This window comes from Molothrus aeneus, chromosome 25 (genome assembly GCF_037042795.1).
Source record: "Molothrus aeneus isolate 106 chromosome 25, BPBGC_Maene_1.0, whole genome shotgun sequence".
Taxonomy (NCBI): Eukaryota; Metazoa; Chordata; class Aves; order Passeriformes; family Icteridae; genus Molothrus; species Molothrus aeneus.
This window is the reverse complement of record NC_089670.1, coordinates 6,084,979-6,097,769: the sequence shown is the minus strand read 5'-3', so window position 1 is coordinate 6,097,769 and position 12,791 is coordinate 6,084,979. Positions and strand designations below refer to the sequence as shown.

At 42.1% G+C, this 12,791-nt stretch overlaps 1 protein-coding gene across 1 annotated transcript in view; it reads right to left on the bottom strand.

The window, feature by feature from the left end:
- Window positions 1-548: 548 nt before the first annotated feature.
- ABCC3 (ATP binding cassette subfamily C member 3) overlaps window positions 549-12,791 on the bottom strand; it is a 47,686-nt gene continuing 35,443 nt past the window's right edge. Inside the window, 13 exon segments of the mRNA XM_066565531.1 lie at window positions 549-982; window positions 1,620-1,814; window positions 2,778-2,944; window positions 3,336-3,494; window positions 4,421-4,567; window positions 5,516-5,617; window positions 6,562-6,688; window positions 6,790-6,989; window positions 7,716-8,026; window positions 8,800-9,007; window positions 10,389-10,542; window positions 11,226-11,331; window positions 12,251-12,434. Of these exon segments, the coding sequence (XP_066421628.1) occupies window positions 874-982; window positions 1,620-1,814; window positions 2,778-2,944; window positions 3,336-3,494; window positions 4,421-4,567; window positions 5,516-5,617; window positions 6,562-6,688; window positions 6,790-6,989; window positions 7,716-8,026; window positions 8,800-9,007; window positions 10,389-10,542; window positions 11,226-11,331; window positions 12,251-12,434 (2,169 nt within the window). The 3' untranslated portion in view covers window positions 549-873.

Sequence of the window (12,791 nt, the reverse complement as noted above, 5' to 3'; positions counted from 1 at the left end):
TTGAACACAGGCCTCCTTTTATCTGAAGAGGCCTGGTTATCAATAATAAAATAGGTAATTATTTCTGCAGAACAAATCACCCATTATTTCAGATGATTAAGTGTTGAACAAGATAAACTAAATACACACCTGTCTCAGCATGCACGTTCAGCTTAAGTGAAGACTTTCTCTTAGTGACTTCTTACCCAAAGACATACAGCAAACTTCTCATACCTCTGGTCCAATCGTGTCCCTGTGACTTGTGTCTACTGAATTGGAAAAAATCTGTGTAGTTAATGTTTTATATGAAGCTCTTTGCAGGTTTAGCTTTAAATACATGTTGCTCCTTAGGCTGAAGAGGAATTTTATAATGCCAAAGTTGCCCTGGACACAGATCCTAAAGGTCCCAAGGACTCCCTTGTCCTGGGGGAAATATTGAAAGGAAGAAGTTGGAACTTCTCAGAGATTACACAGCATTTCATTGTTACTCCGCTGAGTCAGCTTAACTAGGCCTGTCTTTTCACTTCAAATCCTATGAATCCTTATGCAGAAAACACACAACTCAGGTGTAATTTGTACCATTAATATAATTTACTAATTACAAACCTGAATGCAGTACATAATTGTGCTGTGGTACATGCATTTTCTTGGCAGAATATTTGTCATTCTTTGGGGAAAAAAGCATGTAATAAAATACTTTATGTATATAGAAAATATTTTAAAATGTAAAATTCACTTCCTGGTCCTTATAATTGTAAAATTATTTGTTCACATATCACAAGTTGAGTCTACTACAAAAACTGTTTTGTAAATTACAGTACATTCACAAGTCACTTTTGTGGCAAGTCAGTAATATTAAAAAAACACCAAACCAAAACCCATGGGGTCTTCTCTTCATGCCAGTCCAGCATCTTTGGCCATACTGTAGAAGATACCCTTTGCTGCTATAAGGTTTGCAGGTTTGTCAAATTCAGCTATGGTCCCGTTGTCTAGAACAAGAACCCTGTACAAAACAAAAGATGGTGTGGGGGGAAAGATGTATCAGAAAATTCCTCACAAGGAATGTGGTACCTGTTTGTGTCAAAAGCAAATTTCTCTAATCTTTGCCTTGCTTTTGTTTTCCTCAATTATTTTCCCATGTTAAAACACAATAGATGATAAACATTCTCCCTGAGCTGCTGCTTGACAAAAAAAGTTACAGGACAGTCACTGTCTCCCAGGGGCAAGAAGAGGGAAAAAAAGCATCTGGAACTGAAACTATAGTTCCAGAAAGCCAAGGAGATTAAAGCTCATGAAGAATACTAATATATTTTCAAGTAATTAAAATGGCATGCTGTTAGTGAAGAAGTTACAGCAACTGCTGGTTTAACAAGGTTCCATAATCTTCCAGACAGTCTCAGGAGTGTCCCTGGGCAGTGTCCCTTACACAGCTCTGGTTTCTGAATATAGAACCTGTTTCCTATGCCAACAGAGGCAAAGTCAGGGCTGGAAATTCTGGGATGATACAGCACATCATTGCTTACACACTGCCCGACAAGAGAACCAGTGTTCATCTCTAGAGACAAACCAGACCCCTTGAAGTGCTGCTTCACATCCCCAGCAAACCCACGAGCCCACCACGCGCTACTTAGAGATCTTACCTGGTGTAATCCATGATTGTGTTCAGCCTGTGTGCAATGGTCAGCACTGTGCAGTCCCCAAACTGTGTCCGAATGGTCATCTGGATGAGGTTGTCTGTCTCCAGGTCGATGGCGGCCGTGGCTTCATCCAGGATCAGGATCCTGGTTTTGCGCAGGAGAGCTCTGGCCAGGCACACGAGCTGCCTCTGGCCAACACTGCAAGTACAGACAGCCTTTCAGTGACCCCAGCTCCCCACTGCTTACAGCCACTTGTGCTCAGCAGGTCACTCATAGTATTACCCAAAACCCCCTGAAATATTTTGCAAGCTGTCTGTTCTGTCAGCCCCATAGCTCACACATGCAGGCTGCAGCATACCTACACTAACAGTGATAGGATCACTTACTGCCTGGCCCTGTGCTGGCAGAGCCACCAAATGTGCCTTTTATTGCTGTGACAAAAGCCAGGGCAGCTAATGACAACATTTCTGCCTAAGCTTTAAGAAACACTCATAGTTCTGATAACACTGAGCATATGCAAACTTAGGAAAAAGAAAATAAAAAGGAAAAGAAAATGCTTTGAGGCTGCAAGTCCTTTCTACAATAAAAAATAAAATATATACATGTATCTGAGCAACCCAGACTTCCTCCCTTGCCACAAACATAGTCCAGACTCAGTCCGAGTGTGTGCACCATGAGGAAGGAGCCAAACATTAATCACAGGCAATCTGTGACACCACAGCCTCAGAAGCCAATGAAGCATATCAGAAAATGGCATTTTATCATCCCCAGTCATGTCTTCATGGGCCTTTCAAATAGTAATGGAAAATAAACATTGCTAAAGTGTCAGGCTGGGAACTCTTACTCAGCACAGCAGTAATGTTATCATGGCATTTCCCTGCCTACCACAATGTGTTTAAGGGGCTGCCTGTCCTTAATATCCTGCAATCCTAAAACTTCTTTCTGACAAGATGGGATTTGGGTTTGGGAGAAGAATCAGATCATTTCTGGCAGAGGCAGAAGAGGAGGCAAACGTTTGAACATTGGTGGCTTTCTTGGAACAGAAACAGGTGCCCGAATCATTTCAGATATGACACACCAATGTTAGCCTGTGCTCAGGTGTCACCCACTGTCACAGCTGAATGACAGCTCAGTGTATGTCCTAGTCAAGGCATTCCTTACCTAAGATTCTCTCCACCCTCTGAGCACTCATAGTCAAGCATGGATGGCTGACTGCTGACAAACCTCTTCAAATGAGACAGTTCAAGTGCTTTCCATATTTCTTCATCTGAATACTTATTAAATGGATCCAGGTTCATCCTCAGTGTTCCAGAAAAGAGGACAGGATCCTGGATATAAAACCAATTTTCATTAGACAAGTGCTTTAGCTGTTTTAAGTACAGATACTGTACTTAAAACAGCTGTACTGTACTAGGCTGCTGCTTTGAGGTGTCCATTGCATCGCAGGTAGTCTACCTCCCAGTCCCATCCTCTCTGAAAATACTTTACATCATACAATTCAAACTCAACTTGCAGCTCTAAAGATGGTTTATTCTAAATCCTTTTTCATCACCCAGCTTATAAGGTGGCAGGATGGGACCAGTTAAAGTATAAATAGTTTGTTTTTCTTAAACAATTTTATGAGTGCAACAAAACATTTTCCTCTTTGGATAAACCATTATTTAGGGTTTGTCAAGCTGCTAGAAAACAGTCCTTCATTGTGACACACAGAAACAGTACCTGAGGAATAATTGTTAGCCTTGATCGAAGGTCATGGAGACCAATTTCTGAAATTTTTACGCCATCAATTTTAATTTCCCCTTTTACAGCTTCCAGGATCCTAAAGAGGCAGAGCGTCATGGAGGATTTCCCTGCACCAGTTCTGCCAACAATTCCAATCTACAACAAATTGCAGGTTTAACAACAAAGCACATAGTTAAGATGAAAACAACACCCAACAAAAAACTCCCAAACAACCCCCCAGGGTTCTTCTGAGAGGTTTGACTGAAGATCTGAATCTAAGAAAGAATGTCCGATCCTTCTCTACAAACCCTGGGTACACTCTGATGTACTTATTGCCATTCCTGTAATTGGAATGATATTCCATATAAATATCACATGTCATGAATATAATGAATAACACAGGCCTACAGCCATCCTACATAACTTTGGGTGATTTGGGACACCCATGGTAGGTCCAGGCACTCAAGGACAAGAAATAAAGGTCTCTAAGGCAATTCCTACTTCATGGTAAGCACATGTATTTCCATGCCAGAAGGATGCTGTCATCCTGTCTGCTTAGAATAAGGGCAATTCTATTTTTTATCAACAGCCTGTTCAGGAAAGGACTTTCCCATGCTAATTATTCTGTCTCCAGCAGGCAAACCTCAGAACTTTCTATCAAAGCATGAAGAAATGAATCTCCCAGAATAAAGGCAATTTCCTGATTAAGGAAGCAAAGAATGTAATTTCCTTCCATGCCAAAAATTTCACAGGGGAAGTCAAAGACAAGAAAAAGCTGGAATTCCTTTTCCCATCTGCACGCTTCAGAAAAGCATTCTTGTCACTGAATTTTTGTCACTTGCGTTGGTGCCTCCTACATGGCATATGGGAGCCTGTTGCCAAATAAACTGGAAAGTCCAGAAAGTGCCATGCAATTCACTCTACTGCTTTCCAGCCAGGAGGATGCTGGCACATGGACAGCACAGGCATCACTGCTGGCTCCTGCACTGGCATCAGTGTTCCTTTAGACCCTCTCCTCTACTCCACAGCTGTCACTGGATGCCCAGAGCAAAGTTCAAGCAGACATTCAGCTGGTAACTCACCTTTTCTCCACCATGCACTTGGAGGTTTAGATCCTTCAGCACCAGATCTAGGCCCTTCCTGTACCTCACTGAATAATTCACAAATTCCAGGTCTCCCTTGGATGGCCAGTTTTCTGGGGGACTCTTGCCCTCAATGATCCAGGGAGCCTGAGGAAAACAGAAGTCAGAAATGCCTCACATAGGGTTGAGAAAAAATAATTCAAGCTCAGATAAAAGCATTTTATCTGATAAATGAAATCTCCATGATCGAATAAATTTGTAATAATGGGGAAAAAACATGGGGTCCTAAGTATCCACCCATTTGTCTTTGTAGTGAAGTTAACAGGAAAAAACTCTGAGCACAGAGGGATGAATCCTCAATGGATATGAATATTTTCCCATCAGCTTTAACAGAACACTGTCAGTTTTCTGCCAGCTCAAGCTATGGTTTATAACACCTATCACACATCTTGTCTAGCTATCTTTTTTGTTCCAGGTTAAATATTTGATCTCCAGAACTGTTTAGTGCAGGTCTCCTCCATTTCTTAATTCTTAGTGTGCACATAGGACTAACAAACCAGTGTGTCCAGAGAGTAGCTTTCCTGGCACAGCTCCATCTGCCAACTTCAGAAGTCTTTGGCAGAAAAGGTAGGCAATTGGATGATTAGCAGTACAGTGAACCTAGAGAAGTTTTCTCATGGGAGGTGAGGACTGATTAAGTTGATTAAATAGAAGTATTATTGAAAACATGTGTAAGACCTGATAATTGTACTGCAGCTCTGCTCATGAGCAGGACCATGGCACCAGCCACACAGGTGAGACTGTGCATCAAATACTTCAAACACAAAGGGACCAATATTCTGATGTGAAGCTCATCTCCTGTGCTATAGCCACTCACAGCAGCAGAAAATGAGATGCTAAGCACAGGCTGCATGACAGCAATAATAATTTGGAGCTGTGATAGAATAAATTACAATTCAGAGCACGACATTTGTTCAGGTTAAATGATAACTCTCAGAGCAGGAACCATCTCAAGAGCCTCAAGAAGGACCATGTACATGCGTGCATTAAAATTTTCATCTTGTTGCTGAGCATGCTGGACTTGTGGTAGCTGACCTCTGTTTCAGTTTCTGAATATTCTTTTATTCTTTCCACAGCCACAATATTGGTTTCAAGTTCAGAAGTCATTCGGACCATCCAATTCAGAGACAAGGTCACCTTGGGGAAGACAAGGAACTAAATATCACCCACAGAGGAACAATACATATAATAAAAAACCATAAAACCAAAACAAACGAAACAAAACAAAGCTTCAAACAACCCCCCAACAAAACCAAAACAACTCCCCCAAAACATACAAAACCCCAGCAACGAACAAAACACCAAAAACCCCCCAAAAAGCCACAGAAAAACCTAACCCCAAAAACCTCCAACAACAGCAGACATTGCTTTTAAGACATGGATTCACATTAATGCTACAAATGAGATAATTACCTTTGCATTAAAGTTAATACAGTTACTGGGACAAGAAATATACAGATTATCAAGAGCTTACATGAAGAAGATTATGATGATGCTTCTTGCTGATTTAACACTTGCCCCTCTCAAAAAAAGCTGGAAGGAAGTCATTCCCCAAATCACGTGTTTCACTGGAAAACTGCTAACAGCAACTTTGCACACACAGGGTACCTAAAATGCTTCTGGCAAGAGTGAGGCCATTAAATCTGCTACATTCTCCACAGCCTCGGTCACTACAGTTTGCTTTGTCTAATTATAAGTCCTACTGATCTGCCTGTAATTACCTGGACACACCAATGTGCTGCACAGCAGGATTGATGCACAACACATTAAGCCACACTGCTCAAATGGTCTGTTCTTGATGTTCTGGCCCTTACTCATGTTCTGGCACTCCCATGCGCCACCCCTGAAGGTACTGGGGTGCAGCACAGCCTTGATGCTCCCAAAGTGCCCTGAGATCCTCCTTCATGTGAGCTTGCTGATGATTTCAGCATCCAGCGTGAATCTCTGTTTTCCAAACATCCCACTACTCATTTTAATTATTTCCCTATTAACTCCAGCTTTAGCAAGCACTTAGATTATTGGAAATATATCCATATCATCTACAAAAATGTACACCCCCTCAATAAAGCTGTAACATGTACCTGTAACGCATAGGACACTGACAGTCCCACCAGGCCAGCATTCAGGCTGTTCCTACCAATCACAGCAAAAAGGGCAGCAAAAAGGACAATGCAGTTCCCCACAAACTCAACTCGGATGCCCAGCCACCTGGGAAGAATGCAGGGGTAAAGCAGTGTGGGAAAAGTGGGAGCCTGGGACCAATTTTGCAAACAGGGTTATCTAAGTGAAAACAAGAAATTATGCTTTACCTGTTTGACACTATGCCAGGATAATAACTCTTCTGATTTTCATCTACCTTCAGGTCACTGATGTCCACGAAGGCCTTCACTCTCCTGTAGGCTCTGATGACACTGGCCCCTGACACAGTCTCTGAGAAGTGGGAGTAGATTGGGGATCTGCTCACAGACTCCAGGCGCTTCAGCTGGCGGGAGGTTGCGACATAGAATCGCTGCCATTTTTCACAGGAAATTGAAAGGTTCATTAAATATTTTCACTTTTTAAATTAACAGTGAAGAATTTCTTAGGTTAAGGATTTAAAGGAGATTGCTACTAATGCACTTCAACCCTCTAAAATATTGTCCAAAATTAAGAAGAGTACCAAGAAAGTTACCTTTACATCATTCCACAAGAGTATTGGGTAACTGCAATTTCTATAGACTGAAAGTTGAATTTATCTATGTCCCTTTAAATTTAGTTAATATAATCAAGCAGAATGAATCCATTTGTAGGAGCCTCATTTTCCAAGAAAACAAATTGTGCATTTGCACCTCCATTATCAGGTCTCTATTTACAGTCTGTAAAATAAGCTTGATTATGGCTCAGAAATCAATAAAATTGATGCTTTCTATTTTCAACATTTTAATTCCTAACTACTTTGAAAATGTATCAGTATGTCAAATATATCCACATTTAATATATTGGCATGCACTGCAGTGCTGGCTTTAGCAATAAGCTTACTTTTTATTACTTAAAAGCTAAAAAAGTTTATGTCTATCTGTTTTATGGCCACATCTTGCAGGACATTTCTTTTTCTGAAAAAAGTAAATAATGTTTTGTTTATATAAACACATAGCTACTTCAGGTATTTCCATTTTACCCACAAATCAATGTTGTTTTCCCTAAAAAGAAAAGGAATGGAATAATTGCAATAGTTGTCACACATTTTTCCAGTTACCTGAACAAAGAAGTAGAGAATTGCCAGTGGGACTATAACCACAGCAAAGAGTGGAGTGCTCGCTATGATAACGATCATGGTGGACAAGGAGGTGAAGAATGTCCCCAGGAACATGAGGATGGTGGGTGGGATGACCTCATCAATGATGTAGATGTCCTTGGAGAAACGGTTGATGATGCGCCCAGTCGGGGTAGTGTCATAGAATGACTGTGGGGTGTGGAATTTGTTCTCCAGCAGTGCAGCATGGAGGGTCCGGGCAGCATTGATGCCCCCCATGGCCAGGGTGAAGGAGCAGATCAGCACTATGAGCCCTGGCAGGTGAGGAGCAGATGTGTTATCCCATGATGTCCATGATTCACAGCTTCCCTGACCCTTGGCAGTTCCTGTTGTAGTCCAAGCTTGTTTTACTTCACTTTATTTCCTGCCCACCCTCTCTTCCTGTGCACATTGGCATTGCATCCACTGCTGCCTAAGGCACAGGAACATCCACAGGATTCACCATCCTCACTATGGAAAACAGATACATAACCATCTCCCTGCTGTTTTCCACAATCCTCCATGATGTCCTAATGTTACAACTTCACCCCAACCCTTCATCCCCTTCTGCACTGAAAAGTTCATGTTTTCTTTCCAACTCGCCTCTCTCAAGCTTCCACATCACCTGTCCAGCCCCCTCAAGGGCTTCACAACAAAATTAAAAGCGTTGGGCTGACTTCAGACTGTGTAGCTCCAGGTTACATGAGCTCTCTTGTTTAGGATAGGAGCTGTGGGGCAATTTTCATAGAATCATAGAATCACAGAATGGTTTGGGTTGGAAGAGGCCTATAAGATCACCCAGTTCCAACCCCACCACCACTATCCCAGCCTGCTCAGAGATCCATCCAAGCTGGCCTTGGGATGGGGCAGCCACAGCTTCTCCGGGCATCCTGTGCTAGGGCCTCACCTCCAGCACAATAAATAATTTCTTCCTAATATGTAATCTAAACTTTTCATCCTTTTGGACCACTAGCAACTGGTGCCACGGCTTTCTGACCTAATACCTCATTCCAAAACATTGGGGTATGATGATTTTACCTGCCCTCACCTTGCAAGAGGCCCAGGGCAGCGTAGACCCCAATTCTCATGGCTGTGTTGTGTTGAGTCCCATTTACTACCGGTTCATTGGTCCAGTCACTGAGCCACACGTTGGCCCCAATGGCAGCAGCATTTTGACAGCAATACAGGAAACAGATCACCAAAGAAATGACAGGGCCGATAGCCTTCATGTACTGCCAGAACACTGCTAGCTTTACCTGCAAAATCACACACTAAAGCTGATTTGCACAACCCACACAAGGAGTTTAAAGAGAATTACGAGATAGAAACATTCTTTGTGAGAGGAACTGCTGACAAAACTTTAACACACTCTGACACCAGCCTAACTCAAAACTGCCTGAACTCCTAAACACCACAGAGAAAGGTTCATCTGCCTGAGCTCCATGTCAGGATGATGGCTTTCAAAACAAGTCAGAAACCTCTGTGAAATACGCTTCTCCTCCATGTTGAGGATTGGTATTTCATTACTTTTGTGGAGTTTTTAATTTTTAAGACTATGCCAGAGGGGGAAGAAAAAAAAAAGGAAAGAAAGAAGCCAGATGAAATAGCAGCAAAAGATGGGTAATAAGATTAGGAGCCAAGATTTTCAGGAAGTAGAAGCAACTTGGCAAGAGTATCGTACTCAAGACAACTTTAAATGGTCTATTTAAGCAAAAGTGTTGAACATGCCTCCACTCTGTGTCTTCACAGCAACTTAAATGAGGTACCAAATGCTAATGCAATCCAACAAGAACATAAACAGCAAGAAGTAAAGGTGCTGTCTCTAAGGTAGTGCAAAAAGGCAGAGAAGCAAAAAGAGACAGAGACTCGGGACAAAACTCAGTGCTTAGTAAAAAGCATAAGGAGGAATAATTAAAAGAACAAGTGCTGTTGATTAGTGACTTTGAAGGCTAAAATAATCCACAGAAAAAGCAGGTCTGTGCCATGGATCATGTACATCAGACTAAACAGGACACACTGAGCCTTCTGAAGTGGAGGGAAGGGGTTTTTTCTTTATCAAACCTCCCTGCTCCTCTTCCATCTGCTGTTCCTTTCTTTAACTTCTGTGTTCCCATCTTTTCTTTTTTCTTGTTCCTATTTCTCTCCCTGGCCCTACTCAGGAGGAATACAGCCCCTTTGTACCTACAAGCACAAAGTGCTCTGTACTTAGGTTGGCAGGTATTTATGCAGAACAGCCTCACTGGCACCCAGACGCAGCTGGTTCGTGTAACCCAGTGCTGCAGCTGGACTCAGCAGCAGCCAAACAGTTTAAAAACCAGTGCTGAAAGCCCTGCGAGACAAAGGCAGGGCTGATGGAATGCAGGGCTCTGCAGTATTGGGTGACTGTGGAGGGAACTGGAAGAGATTATTTTTTCCTTTTTTTTTTGCTCTCCTAAATATATAGGGCTACCTAGGTGCCAAATCTCTGCCAAAATCCCTAATCTGAATGATCAGTGGTCACCAGATTAAGGCCTAAAGCCTGCAGCTGTGATTTATACACATATTTAACAGAACTGGATTTAATGTTAAAATAAAGGGGATTTTTTTTCCAAACAGAAAAAAAAAGGTAGAAAAGGGGAGGGGGGAATCAAACCATACCGTGCCTGTTTCAGTGGTTTCAGCCTGAATAAGTTTCTCATTAGGACTTTTTCTTGGAAGAGGAGGCTCTGCTGGCTTCTTCTCACAGACTCTTCGTTTCGTTGACATTTTGTTGGGACATTCTCCTCCCTCAGAAGACACTACACTAAGTTGCCTAGTTAAAACAAAAGAGTCATTAGGAGAAAAAGAGCATATTGTGGCAGTGCTAAGGCAAGGTTGGGATGTAGTGAATTGGATTTATTCCCAGCTCTTCCACTAAGTTCCCATGCCAGCCTCACTTATAGCTGTGGATGCTTCTTCCACCTCTCTGCATGTTCAGGGATGCCAGAAATACAGGATCTAAGAAAGGCTGTGGCAGAGCCTGAGCTCTTTAGGAAAGGCCTTTAGAGGCTTCATGACAAGGCAGACATTTCAATCTAAACCCTTAGCTTCTCTGTTTTCCTATCAGCAGTAGCTGGGCATCACTGATGGGTATGATTATAAAAACCTTCAAAAGATTTCCAAGGCTCCCAATGGAAAGGTGCAATGCAAGGAGTTTATTTTTCACACATCTGGCAGCAGTTCACCATTGTGTGGGTATATACACACAGTGGTGTTATCTGAGAACCAGAGAGCTGCTTTTAGAAATTAGTTCAGTCCAGACTGAAAAGAATACAGAAGGAATAGATGTTTGATCTTGAGTGTTCACATTTATTTTTAAAAGGATACTAAACCAATTTATTTATGAGAGGAAATTGAGGAAACTGAAGCCCAGATGGAGAAGCAGAATGTGACTGACATCTGAAAGATGTTTTTTACCCCAGACACAGACTAGAATAGCAAGGACCTCATGTTTACCTAAGAAACTGTTTGCGGACCTCGTTTGTCACGGGCTCGTTATCAGCCAGGTCTGTGTGGATGCTCAGGGTGTCTTCAGCCAGCAGCACTTCTTCCTCCTCCAGCACTGCAAGACAAGATCACACCTCAATTTTCTGTCATAGGAAAGCACAGAGAAAGGTGGCTATAAAAAGGAAGGCCATGAAAACAAACCCACACCCCCACCTCCCAGGAAAATCATAATGCATAAGCTCCTCTCTAGCTTTGTGTATATCCCTTCTGTGCATCCCTTCTAATGAAATTGCAAAGATCTTGTGATGTAGGTTGGCTGCCAAATGCACTTATATCACATCCCTTTAACCAATCAGAATGCCAGGCTATTCCCTGTGTTAAGAGTTGGTTGTAGCTAAATTCACTAATTTGGCACATTCTAGACATGAGCCTGGGCTGGGGGAGTCACATCAGGAGTCCTGCAAGCCTCTGCTGCGGCTGGAAGGTGCCACACATACTCCTCTGCCAGGCTGGAGAGCAGCAGTGCAGAGGCATGGGAACACTATCACACAGGGGAAACATCCACCAGAATGCTTTTATCTTGCATCATTTTGTCAGAATCAAACCAAGCTGAAAAGCAACCCAAGATTAAAATTTCATTTGGACTTTGCTACATGAAAAATACCACAATCACATATAAAGAAAAAACACACCAGACTCTGGGTAGCCCCTTTCATACCAAGCCCAGTTTATTCTTGGCTATTGTGTCTTCTTGCTGAGCTTGACCTTTCTAATTGTAAAATAAATTCCCAAGTTTAAAATAATTTCTAAGACAAGTTTGCTTTCTTCTAGGACAAACCACACAAAATTTTGAAAGAAATTAGTGAAAAAGATTTCTCAGTTGTACAGACCTGGCCACAGACAATAATTTTCATGGTAGTGCAGAAAGGCAAATGCCATGAAGAACCAGGGGACACTTAACAGAGAAAATATCTGTAATCTTATTGACATGAAGACAAGAAGAAGACATGTTTTAAGAAAAAATAATACTGTACTTGTTGGTTCATCCTCTTCAATGTCTTCATCCAGTGCATAATTCCGGAGGAATTCTGCAAAGGCCTTGTTTTGTTTCAGAAGCTCTTGGTAAGATCCCATTTCAGAGATTTTGCCATCTACCAGGACATATATATAGTCTACCTGAGGTAGGAAGCTAATGCCGTGGGTTACCAGGATTCGGGTCTGGATAGGGAAAAGGAAAAAAAAAACCACATATCCTTCATTTGCACTGTGGGGACTGACAGTACTCAGCAAGCCAAATACATTTTTGGGACAGGGAATGAATTATCATGTCAAAGTGAAATGCACAGTGAAAGAACACTGTCCACATTAGGCAAATTAGCTTGACATGATGTACATGAAGTCGCTTTGCTCCTACTGCTGAGAGAGGAAAGTAAACACACTGAATTATCATTCCCTCCTTCCCTTATGATGATTTTCTTTGCAGCCCTTCCCTTTTGAGCTTCAAGATGATCTGAGAAGATGGCAGCAGGAGTGGAAGGTGCAGCAAAACCACTGCAGTTTGGGTTGTTGTTGCCA